Source organism: Elephantulus edwardii, unplaced genomic scaffold, assembly GCF_000299155.1.
Source record: "Elephantulus edwardii isolate Elephantulus edwardi_28Jun2011 unplaced genomic scaffold, EleEdw1.0 scaffold00509, whole genome shotgun sequence".
Lineage (NCBI taxonomy): Eukaryota > Metazoa > Chordata > Mammalia > Macroscelidea > Macroscelididae > Elephantulus > Elephantulus edwardii.
The window spans coordinates 50,834-61,998 of record NW_006400259.1 but is presented as its reverse complement, the minus strand read 5'-3'; the positions used below and the strand labels follow the sequence as shown (position 1 = coordinate 61,998).

The window sequence follows — 11,165 nt, the reverse complement described above, 5'->3', positions numbered from 1 at the left end:
CTTTAACCCCCTCCCCCCCAGTTCACTCCTCTCTTTGAAAAGCAAAAGATAAACTTCTTTGTTGGTATACTTATTGTTTTTAGAGCAATGAGTTGACTACAATTCATAGTAACCTCGTGAACGACAGATCTGAGCCTTGCCGGTCCTGCACCCTTGTCAGTATCTCTGATATACTTGTCATTCTATCTTGTTGAGGGTCTTTTTCTCTGACCCTCCACCCCTCCACCTTTCCCAGCCTGGAATAATTTTCCAAGGACTGGTCCCTCCTGACAATATACCCAAAGTGTATGACCCTACCTTTTACCATCCTTGCTTTGAAGGAGCTCCCTGGCTATCCTTCCTCCAAGACATATCTGTTTTATCTTTTGGCACTCTGTTCAGTACACTTCAGCAACACCACAACTCAAGGGCATTGATTCTTCTGTTATCCTTATTCATTGTCCAACTTTTTAAAGGCATAGGAAACAACTGAAAATACTGTGGTTTGAATGAGATGCACCTTAGTATTTAAACTGTTATCACTGCTGTTTTAATATTTTGGAGAGGTCCTTGACCCCAAATTTTCCCAATCTTTTGATATCTTGGCTGTGGCACAATCAATACCTATTGATTATGGATCCAAGTAAAATGACATTTTTTACTAAAGTAACAACGTCATTCTTTCTCTATCCTATTGATGGAGAATAAATGCTGCCTATGGGTCCCTGGTGAGGATTGTTTTCTCGATGTTGAGATGTAACTCATTTTGAAGCTTGTCGTTTTTCATCTTCTGCGGTAAGTAATGAAGTCTGCTTGAGTTTCTGCAAGCAAGGTTGTGTCATTTGCATAGTGCAGGCTACTGGTGAGTCTTCTGCCAATCCTGAGGCTATATTCTTCTTCATATATTCCAATTTCTGGGATGGTGTGCTCAGCATACAAACTGAATAAATATAAATATGAAAAAAGGATACAATCATGACACATACCTTTCCTAATTTTGAGCCATCCTGTGTTCCATTTTTCTGTTTGAACAACTGCTTCTTGGTCTAGATCTAGGTTTTGCATATTCTGTGCTTCCCTTTATTCCCATTATTTGTTATCCACACAGTCAAATGCCTTTGCATAGTTGGTAAAACACAGATACATATCCTTCTGTTTTCAGCCAAGATTCGTCTGACATCCCTTGCTTCATGCTTCTTCTTGAATTTCTGATAGTTTCCTGTTGATGTACAGTTCCAGCAATTTTTAAATAATCTTTAGCAACATTTTACTTGCATGTGATATTAATGATATTATTTGATAACTTCATATTCTGTTGGATCAAATTTTTTAAAATAGTAACAAATATGGATCTCTTCCAGTCAGTCGTCCAGGAAGCTCTTTTAAATTTCTTGCCATAAACTAGTGAGCACGTTCAGGCCTGCTTCTGTTTGTTAAAACACCTTGAATAATAGGCCATCAATTCTTCTTAGGGTGGTAGTTGGAGACACAGACACACACTTAGATGATTTTAGGCAAAAGACTTGTATATTAATGTTACTGTTTTGCAGATTTTAGCCCCTTTGAATTTTATTGATCCTTGATAACTGTTTTCTCATTTTTTTCAGTTTGTCGAAGACTATGAACCTACCAAAGCTGACAGCTATAGAAAGAAGGTGGTCCTCGATGGTGAAGAAGTTCAGATAGATATTCTGGACACTGCTGGGCAGGAGGACTATGCAGCCATTCGAGACAACTACTTTCGGAGTGGAGAAGGTTTTCTCTTGGTCTTCTCAATCACAGAACATGAGTCCTTTACAGCAACGGCCGAGTTCAGGTATGCTTGATGGAAGTAGCCTCCAAAGTGGGGCATTTTTGCTCTCTTTCCTCAATTTTAGACTTAGAAGGACTTGCTTACCACAATTGAGTTTAATAATAGAGGTCTGAAAAAAAAAGAAAAAAAAAAAATAATAGAGGTCTGAACTTATTTTGGGAAGAATTCTGCTTAAATCATTTCCTGGGGCTTTCCAATTGTTGGCATGTTATAGTTCACCATTTTCTAGTCTCTTTGTCTGAAGGTTGAGTTGCTGATAAAATGAAAGGGTACATTAGATTGTGAACTCCTCAGGGGCAAGAGTGGTAGCTGCCCTTGGCCGTGTGGTGGCTGTCCTTGGCCATGTGGTAGCTGACCTTGACTGTGTGGTGGCTGCCCTTGGCCAGAAGTGGTGGCTGCCCTTGGCCTTTGGTACCCACAGACCCTCTCACAGTGTGGACATAGTATGCAGAAGACTTATTTCTAAAATGTCGTGCTTTAAGATCCCAAGTTCATTGTGCAGTAAGCAATAGTGAGCCTTTTGTGGCATACTTTCTATTTTCTGTATTTCTTTTTCCTACATATATCCCTCCCATTTTCCTTGCACAAGTTATACAAGTGTTCAGGTCTTTCATTCATAGGGTCATTATGAGTGGCCTATGACTTGACAGCACTTAACAACACAACAACCCTCCTTATGAGGGTGTTTGTGCAGTTTTCTAGGTAGAGTGGGAATTAGAGCCCAGAGATGAACTATAAAGGGTAAGGGGGGGGGAAAGGTCAATATTTTCATGCCTTATCAAGTTCTTGGCACAGAGTAAGGTGCTTAACCAATGGTGAAAATGAGGAAGCTAAACATCCTCCTGATATTTGGAAAGAAGCATCATTGAGCTAATGAGGCCTCAAGGGATGAATGTATGTAACAGGGAGAGTGCAAGGTAGCGTTTTAGCGGTTCTGCCCCATGGTTTCAAGAGCTTAAAGAGTTGAATGATTCAGTTGTGTGAAATTGGAATGTGTTCATTGAGGTGATCCATTAACACACTAGAACTCATCATGAAAAGCCCCATCTTCAGACCTTTGAGTTATGCCTAGAAGCCCATTTTTTTATGTTCTATATGCTCAAGTTACGCTTGCATCTTCAATCTATGGATTTTTAATTGGGTGTTTTTTCTTTTTTAATCTATGAATGAAATCTTTACTTTTTTAACTGTTGGTTTTAAATTTTCTACTAGTTTATTTACAAAATTCAAATACATAATTTTTAAGAACAAATTCTTTGAATTTCCCTTACCCCCCTCCATTATTAAATACCCCCCGCCCCCTGCACATTCTCATCCCTCTGCTTCCAACCTCTCCCACCCTTCTTGGATCCTTATACTCATTTTACAATAATGGTTTTATACAATATTTATCCTTGTGGGACTGAGTTATTTGGTTTTTATATCTCCCTGATGATAAAACATAATGGATTTTATTCCCTGTTCTTAACTTTATTTCCCACATGCGTGACACACTTAGAAAGAAGTGTTGGCTTCACCAAAGGTTAGAGGATGCTACCCTGGCCTCTCTTGCATCACCAAGTATGTGCAGACACTGTACACACTAATAGTCCTGGCAGAAGCTCAGTTTCTTGGGGTGGGGGGTTATGTCTTGTGTTGTATGTGGTAAAATACCTCAAAACTCATTGCTGTTGAGGCAGAACTGACTCATAGCAGACTTTCCAGTGGGCTTTTGGAGGCCACAAATCACAAAGGAGGAACTTGTCCATCTTTCTCCCTTAGAGCTTCTGATGGATGAGAACCACTAGAGGGGGCGTCACCTCTGAGTCAGCAACACAACTCCCTATGGATTAGGCCTCAGAGCTCCCTGACATAGAGTCAAGAGACCCTTAGAAAAAGAGCAGATGAGTGTCTATGAAAACTGCACAGAAAGAGGAAGAGGCAAATGACGCTCTTATATTAGAAGAGGGTTAGGGGCCCTCACACCTTTGTAATTCCACTCGGTCACTTTATGCCCATTAGCAGTTAGTTATAAAGCATTGCCTTACTTACCTTCTAAAGGATCCAACATAAAATTAAATACTGTTGTACTCTGTGCTCTGTGAGCTGGAGAAGTAGCCTTATCACGAAGACTCAAGCTCTCATCTTTTCAAATGTCTGTGAATGAATGAGGTAATTTTCTAGACCTGTACGACTAAAGAGCTTGAGGCCATCACTTGTTTTCACAGAACATATCAACCACTGCTTTTGAAATACAATAGTCTTTCACCCCTGCAGAGATGTAGGTACTAACAAAGCAATTGAAGTGACAGAATTGAAGTTGTGCCCTTGCTCCCCCCTCCTTTTTTTTTTCCTTTTCGTATCTTAAAGATTTGCTTTCAGGTACTTAAATTAGCAACATGAAAAACAAAATTAACATTTTAGTTGATAGTTTAATGGGCTACCTTGTATCATGTAAAAGTTAATGCACATCTCCACAGAATAATATTTTTGAAGGGAACTCTTTTTGGAATACATTTGAATGTAGATAAAGAGCTGCCTTCAGTGAGCAAAATATAAGAAGCAGGATATTAAATATGTATATTTATTAAAGTATTTTCCCATAGGGCTTAGAATATTTTATCTTTTTTTCTACTTTGTAGAAGAAAAGGAAAATGCATTGAATCATGACCTAGCATAATTGTTTGCTTTATGCTGCATGTATAGTTTGCAAGCTGTATGTAATAAGGAGGGGGCAGTGTACACTCACAGAAAGAGAGAGAGAGAGAGAGAAAGAAAGAAAGAATGAATTAAAATGGACATTTACAGGACCATATTTATCTTTCCTGCTTGAGTTTCCCTCTCATGTTTCTTTTTGTGCTATTCTGTTCTATAATAGGGAGCTCTGGTGACCTGTGGATCAGGAGTTGTGCTGACCTACTTAGATTGTGGAAACCTACTGGTGGGTCAGCTATGAGTCAGTTCCGGCTTACCAGCAAGGAGTTGAGTTGTAGTTATTAATTCTCTAATATTCCATTTCTCTCAAACAAAAGAAGACAAGACAGAAAACTCTGCTGGTTGTAAACCATCAGCTGACTTCATGATATTCTAGTTGGCCATCTGGCATCTCAAAAACACTAGGGTTTTTAGCTTTTACTCTCAGAAGACAGTCGTACTCCTTTCAGGAGAGCTCATTAAAAGTATTCTGAAGATACTTTTTCTAAAACCTTCATTTAGTGCAATGCTTTGTGGCCTGCTCCATTGGAGCTACTCCGCTGACTCAAAGGACTCATCTCTGGAGGTTGGAATCCACCAGGTGTTCCATGGGAGAGAGCTGGAAATCTCCTTCCATACAATTTTTAGCCTTAGAAACTCACTGTAAGATCAGCTGTGAGTCACTTCTAACTCACTGGGAATGATATAGGAGATTTATTATAGAGGTTTGAAGTTTTTTTATTATAAAAATGTTTTTAGATTGAGGAGATCCTTTGACATGCTGATTCCTGAGCCCTATCCAGGCACTTGCTTCTCTGCGTTCCTTACCGCACCCTAAGTAGTTCTGACGCAGGCAACATGAAAGCATTGGTCTGATTTATAACTGCAGCTAGGAAATGTGTCCTTGGAACCGGCTCTACATGTTGGCATTTCTTAGGGGGCTCTTTCATTTTAGGGGAGTTGACAGTACCCTCTGCTCCTACCTCTTACCTACTTGAGATCCCATACATGTTTTACTAGTTACCCTTCTATTTTTAAGATAATGGTCTTAAGCAGTTTTAGTCCTTATGAGACTGAGTTAATTCACTCAGCATAATGCTTTCTATTCTTTCCCAAGTTATGCAGTATTTTTCCAAACCATTACTTCTGAGTGCTTCATGGTATTCCATGGTATGAATGTACTACAATTTCTCAACCCATTCAGTTGTGTTTGGACATTTGGGCTGTTTCCATGTTCTTGCAATGGTGAATAACACTGCTGTAAACATTGGTGTGCAAATCTCCATTTGTGTCTCAGTTCTGATTTCCTTGGGATATGTTCTTAGTAGTGAAATAGCTGGGTCATGTGGAATTTCTATGTTCAGCTTTTTGAGGAAATGTCAAACTGTCTTCTGGAGTGGTTGTACTATTTTATAATCCCACCAACATTATATGACAGTCTCTTTTTGATGTACTACCTTAGGGAGCAGATTCTACGTGTTAAGGCTGAAGAAGATAAAATTCCTCTACTCGTGGTGGGAAACAAGTCTGACTTGGAAGAGCGAAGACAAGTGCCTATCGATGAGGCCAGGAGCAAAGCTGAAGTGTGGGGTGTGCAGTATGTGGAGACATCAGCCAAAACCCGTGCCAACGTGGACAAGGTGGGCATGCCCGTATCTCTGGTGTCTTCCTTGGCATCAGTGTCTTAGAAATCTCTTGTGTTTGTCTCCTTTGTGGAGAAGTAATTCTCTTACATTTTCTGCCTGCAGAGGGGATTTTTATAACCATGTTTTACTCCTGTTTGAAAAGATGCTGAGTGTGCGTTGGTGTTTCCTAAGGAGTGAGGAGGAGTCACTATAGCAGCACTTTTGATGTCTTCTAAAATCAAGCCCAAACCCACTACCTTGACTTGATTCTGACTCATGGTGACTCTTTATCTGGTTCCTGAAGTGGAAAATTTCAGTAGGAGGTCCTGCCCATCTTTCCTCCTTAGAGAAGCTGGTGGTTTTGAGCCTCTGAACTTTCAGTTACCATCCCACCATGTAATGGACTGCACCACCTGGTCAGCCTGTGCCACACACATGCCTGGTGGTTCTTGTTCACAGTGTGGAGTGCTCACTCCACCACCAGGGCAGCCTGTGCCCCACACACCTGGTGGTTCTTGTTTACAAGATAAGTTCATCTGTTAGCTTCTTTCACTGTATATTGTTAGCTCAACTCTTATGTTGAGTGTGGGACTGGCCTGTACCCTTTCTTGGAAATGCTTTTTTGGCTTTAAAAGCCACCCAGGGTATCTAGGCATGTTAGCTTACTCCCGAAGACTTTCCCCGCCTGGAGAGGTAGGTGTAGGGTGCTTTTTTTGAGGGCATCAGATGAGATGGAAACAGGTCCAACTGCACTGTCATTTGTCCTCTCTTCTATATTGAATCAGTCTGACCTGCTGGATAGGAGCCAGAAGAAACTTCTGACCGGCTGTGGTCACTTGCCAACAGTTTATACCAAAGAAGGTTTCTGAAATGATCAGCAACTGAAAAACATTGTCATTATTTTAAAATGGACTCCCTTCCTGTCTCTGCCCTGCCTTGTTCTGTTAGAACTGAAAGAAGACATTTGTGGTCTGTGCACTGTACATTCTTAGTGATACCTAACCCCGCCTCGGGCCAGGGGCTCCTTCTTAGCACCAGCAGCTGGTCAGCAGTGCATGTGTGTCCTCTACACACAGAAAGCCTGAGCCTAGAAACAGGGAACAACATTTTCCTTTTCACCAACAAATGTGTTTATGAAAAGAAGAGATAGGAGCTTATGGCTTGGTGTGAATGTTTGAAGATAAATGCCCCCTCAGTTCCTCACTTCATCTCCATCACTGCCTATAAGAAATTTTAAACATCATATAGGAAGGAAGCCTCTTTTGTCTCCTTGAGCATAATCACTATTCTGGCATGATTGCTAAGTTGTTGTTGTTGAATACTGTCAAGTTGGAGCCAACCCAAAACTGACCCTCCAGGGGGTGGGTTAGCAAAGGGCAAAATTCAAACTTCTGTGACAAAGTATAATCCATATCTAAGTAATAAACTAGTGTTCAAAGAATAAGTCTGTGCTTGCTGAGATTTCTGCCAGCGTAGTAAGTAAAATTAGAGTAAGGGTATATGAGGGGAGGGGTCCATGTGTCTGGATCGCCCCTCCTCCCTTTCCAGTTTCCTAATGTTGGAGTTGTTAGTCCCACTGTCTAGGTCTGCCCTCTGGAGTCATGCTGGAAAGCTGTCACCCTAAGACTGTTTGCTACTTTATAGCATCATTATAAAAAGGAACTGTCTATTGAGTTCTGAGGAGCAGGTGAAGGAGCTCTGGTGACATAGCCCACAGGTGGTGGCATAGCCCACAGGTGACAGCTTAGTCTGCAAGTGGCAGCATAGCTCACAGGTGGTGGCATAACCCACAGGTGGTGGCTTAGTCCACAGGGAGCTGCACTGCTGACTCAGAGACTTTGCCTCTCGGGTGATTCGAATCCACCAGCTGATCCTTGGGAGAAAGATGGGCATGTGATTCACAGCTCCAAACACCTGCTGGAGGCTCAGCTGTCAGTTCCATCTGAGCAGTGACAGGAGAGAGAGTAGCAGCTCGTAATGGGCTTTCCTTCTCCAGTGGTTTGAAATACTGGAAAACCTGGTTGCTACTCTCAATCTCAATATTGGTAAGTCTCACACATTGTTGTGGATTCCTTCATTAGATTTACCGTAAGAAAATGTTTCCTCATTTGAGATAAGTTGTTGGATAGTAGAGGCAATATGAGGATTTCTTCCTTAACTTGACCAACTTGATCTGAGCAGTGATGTTGACTTTGTTCAGTTAGAATCTGTTTTTAAGGCTAGTTATTTTGCTTTTATCCTTTGCTTTTGATGACATAGTTTATAAAAAATATCTACCTTGTTGCTTTAATATGTAATTACATTTCCTATTCAGTTGAATTGCTTCATTAAATCTCCTTTTCTTTATTTTTATCCCTTCCTAACCACTTTCAGGTTTTCTTTGACCTAATGAGAGAAATCAGAGCAAAGAAGGTATCAGAAAACAAAGACAAAAATGGCAAGAAAAGCAGCAAGAACAAGAAAAGTTTTAAAGAAAGATGCTGTTTACTGTGAATGCCTATCTAAGTCAGGACCACTGAGATGCAGAGCTCCGTTTGTAAGAAGACTGTATCTGACCTCTGTGGTTGTTCCACCTGCTCTCCCCACCCCCATACACACACACGCCTCCTACACGGGGAAAATTTCCCAGTCAGTGGCTAGCAGACAAAGTAAGCCCAGGTCCTGCAGTGCAGTGACCACTTTATCAGCAGTCCTGCTTTACCTTCCACTCCAAGGTTCAACCATGTTTATAATGCTACAGTCTTATAAAAAGAAAAATACTGTCATAACATTGTATTGTTTTCTGGTTTTGTAACATTATCTTCTTCTTCTTTTTTTTAAATCTGTCTTATTATTTAATCTATTGGTAAAGGAGTGGGATGTCTCCTTCCTTCTCAGTTTAGTAGCAATAGTCAGAAAAACTCATTAATCTCTAGTGATATTGAAAAGTTAATTTGAATTGTACCAGATAGGTCAATATTAGGTTCGCACATCCTTCTTATGAAAAAGAATATGAAAAATTAAAATTTAAACTAATTTTCTTTATATATAAAGCTTGACCAGCTGTTGCCTATGCTGCCTATTTGTCTCCAGGAGCATCCTGATTTGAGTAGAAACTTGTTTTTTAGCAGACTAAATAAAGACTCAAGGGTAGGAAACTTTAGGAATGGCAGGCTTTCTAATCCTGTTTTTTACGTCCTTCACTAATTGCCAGCCACATTCTGTTAGACCCCATCTTTTCTACTTGGAGTTATTGCTTCCTGTCCTGCTGAGAGACGACTCTGCTCACAGAAAGCCACTGTCCTTTTTCTGTTTCCTTAAGTGTAACATACAGTCTTCTGCACAATGTGATGACTTAGGGTTTTGCTCTAAAGTGTAACACAAGAGCACATGCCAGACATAGTGCTACCTCTCACAGGACTGCTTAGTCATTCCAATGTAAAGCAAGGAGAAATGGAGAGAATCAATCAGGCCATTGCTTCTTTACCTCTGAAAATTGACTGCTGTTTTTAATATCATTTTCTTCTGAGACAGCCATATAATTAGAAAAAATGTTTTTATTGATGAGATATTGCTAATCTTTCTTGTATTGGCATTCTAATTCAGCAGTCAGGAAAGGTGACATCAATAAGGGAGGACTGTGATTAAAGTCCAGCACTCAGGATATTTTCCCCATTTTCTCAGAAATGACATGTCACGTGTGGGTGTCAAGCGAGAACTGAGGTGAAGAGAGCATCTGGTTACTACAGAGACAATAGCAATCATGATCGGGCTGTAAGCAATCACCTCCCAAAGAATCATGGACTTTTGAATAAAAAATGTAGACAAATACACTTTTTCTGTCTTTTTATTTTATTCTTTTGTCTTCCACACAAAATCTAAGTATTAAAGGAACTGACAATATGCCATTATTTTTCTTATTGTGTGTTCAGTAATAGATAAGCATGTTTCTGTTAATCTTTTCCACTGAATTGTGGGGGGAAAATTATAAGCAGTAATTTCAACTTGGTATTTCCTTTAGAACAGCTGACTGCTTTTTTTCTTTTGTTGTTGTTATGTGCCGTCGAGTTGCCTGTGATTCATAGCGACCCTATGTACAACAGCCTTAAACCCTGCTCTATACTATGACAGTCTTATTGTCTCTGACCACACCTACTTCCATTACCCCAGTCACTGAATCAGTCCATCTCATAGAGGGTCTTCTTCTCCTGTGCTGTCCCTCCACCCTCCCAAGAATGACATCCCTCTCCAAGGACTTGTCACTCCTTGCAACATGTCCAAAGTAGGTTAGGAGAAGCCTCAGAATCCTTGCCTCCAAGTTTCATCCTCTCCAAGACGAACCAGTTTGTTTTCTTACAGTCCATGGTATGTATATTCAATACTCTTCTCCAGCACCACAGCTCAAAGGCATCAGTTCTCCTTCTATCATCCCTAGTAATTGTCCATCTCTCTGATGCATAGCAAGTAATTGTGAAGACCATGACCTGGATCAGGTGCACATTAGTCTCCAGACTGACATTGTTGCTCTTCAGTATTTGGAGCAGTCTCTAATAGCAGATTTTCCAACAAAAAACATCTTTTAATTTCTTGGCTGCTGGGAGAAATGTGGTATCAGGATTGGAGGAAGACTCATCAACAGTCTGCATTATGTAGATGACAACTCTGCTTGCTGAAACTGAGGAGGACCTGATGCATTTGCTGCAGAAGATCAAGGACTGTATCATTCAATATGGACTGAAGCTCAGTATCAAGAAAATAAAAGGTTCTCACCCCTGGGCTGATTAGCAGCATCATTATGGATGGTGGAGAGATTGTGATTGAGATTTTTTTTATCTTAAGCATAAAAATACAGGTAAATATAAATTTTCTGATAAAAGCTTGGGGTGTTTTTTTCTTCCTAGTTTGATAGTTGCTTAATGTCAGTTCTGGTAGATAGATTAGCATAAATCAAATCAATGGAAGATGATTAGTTTGGTGCTACAAAAATTTATTCTTGGTGATGTTACAAAATTTGTATTTAACTGGATCTTCCTATCAAAATAATTTATACATATAAAATTCTTTATGTGGAGAAATAGCGAAGAAATGTGGCTTAT

At 40.2% G+C, this 11,165-nt stretch overlaps 1 protein-coding gene across 1 annotated transcript in view; it reads left to right on the top strand.

The window, feature by feature from the left end:
* Positions 1-8,583, top strand: part of LOC102868253 (ras-related protein Ral-B-like) — a 40,121-nt gene extending 31,538 nt beyond the window's left edge. Inside the window, exons 2-4 of the mRNA XM_006903099.1 lie at positions 1,587-1,795; positions 5,928-6,105; positions 8,464-8,583. Coding sequence (XP_006903161.1) covers positions 1,587-1,795; positions 5,928-6,105; positions 8,464-8,583 — 507 coding nt within the window. The remainder of the gene's footprint in view (positions 1-1,586; positions 1,796-5,927; positions 6,106-8,463) is intronic.
* The last annotated feature ends 2,582 nt before the right edge of the window (positions 8,584-11,165 follow it).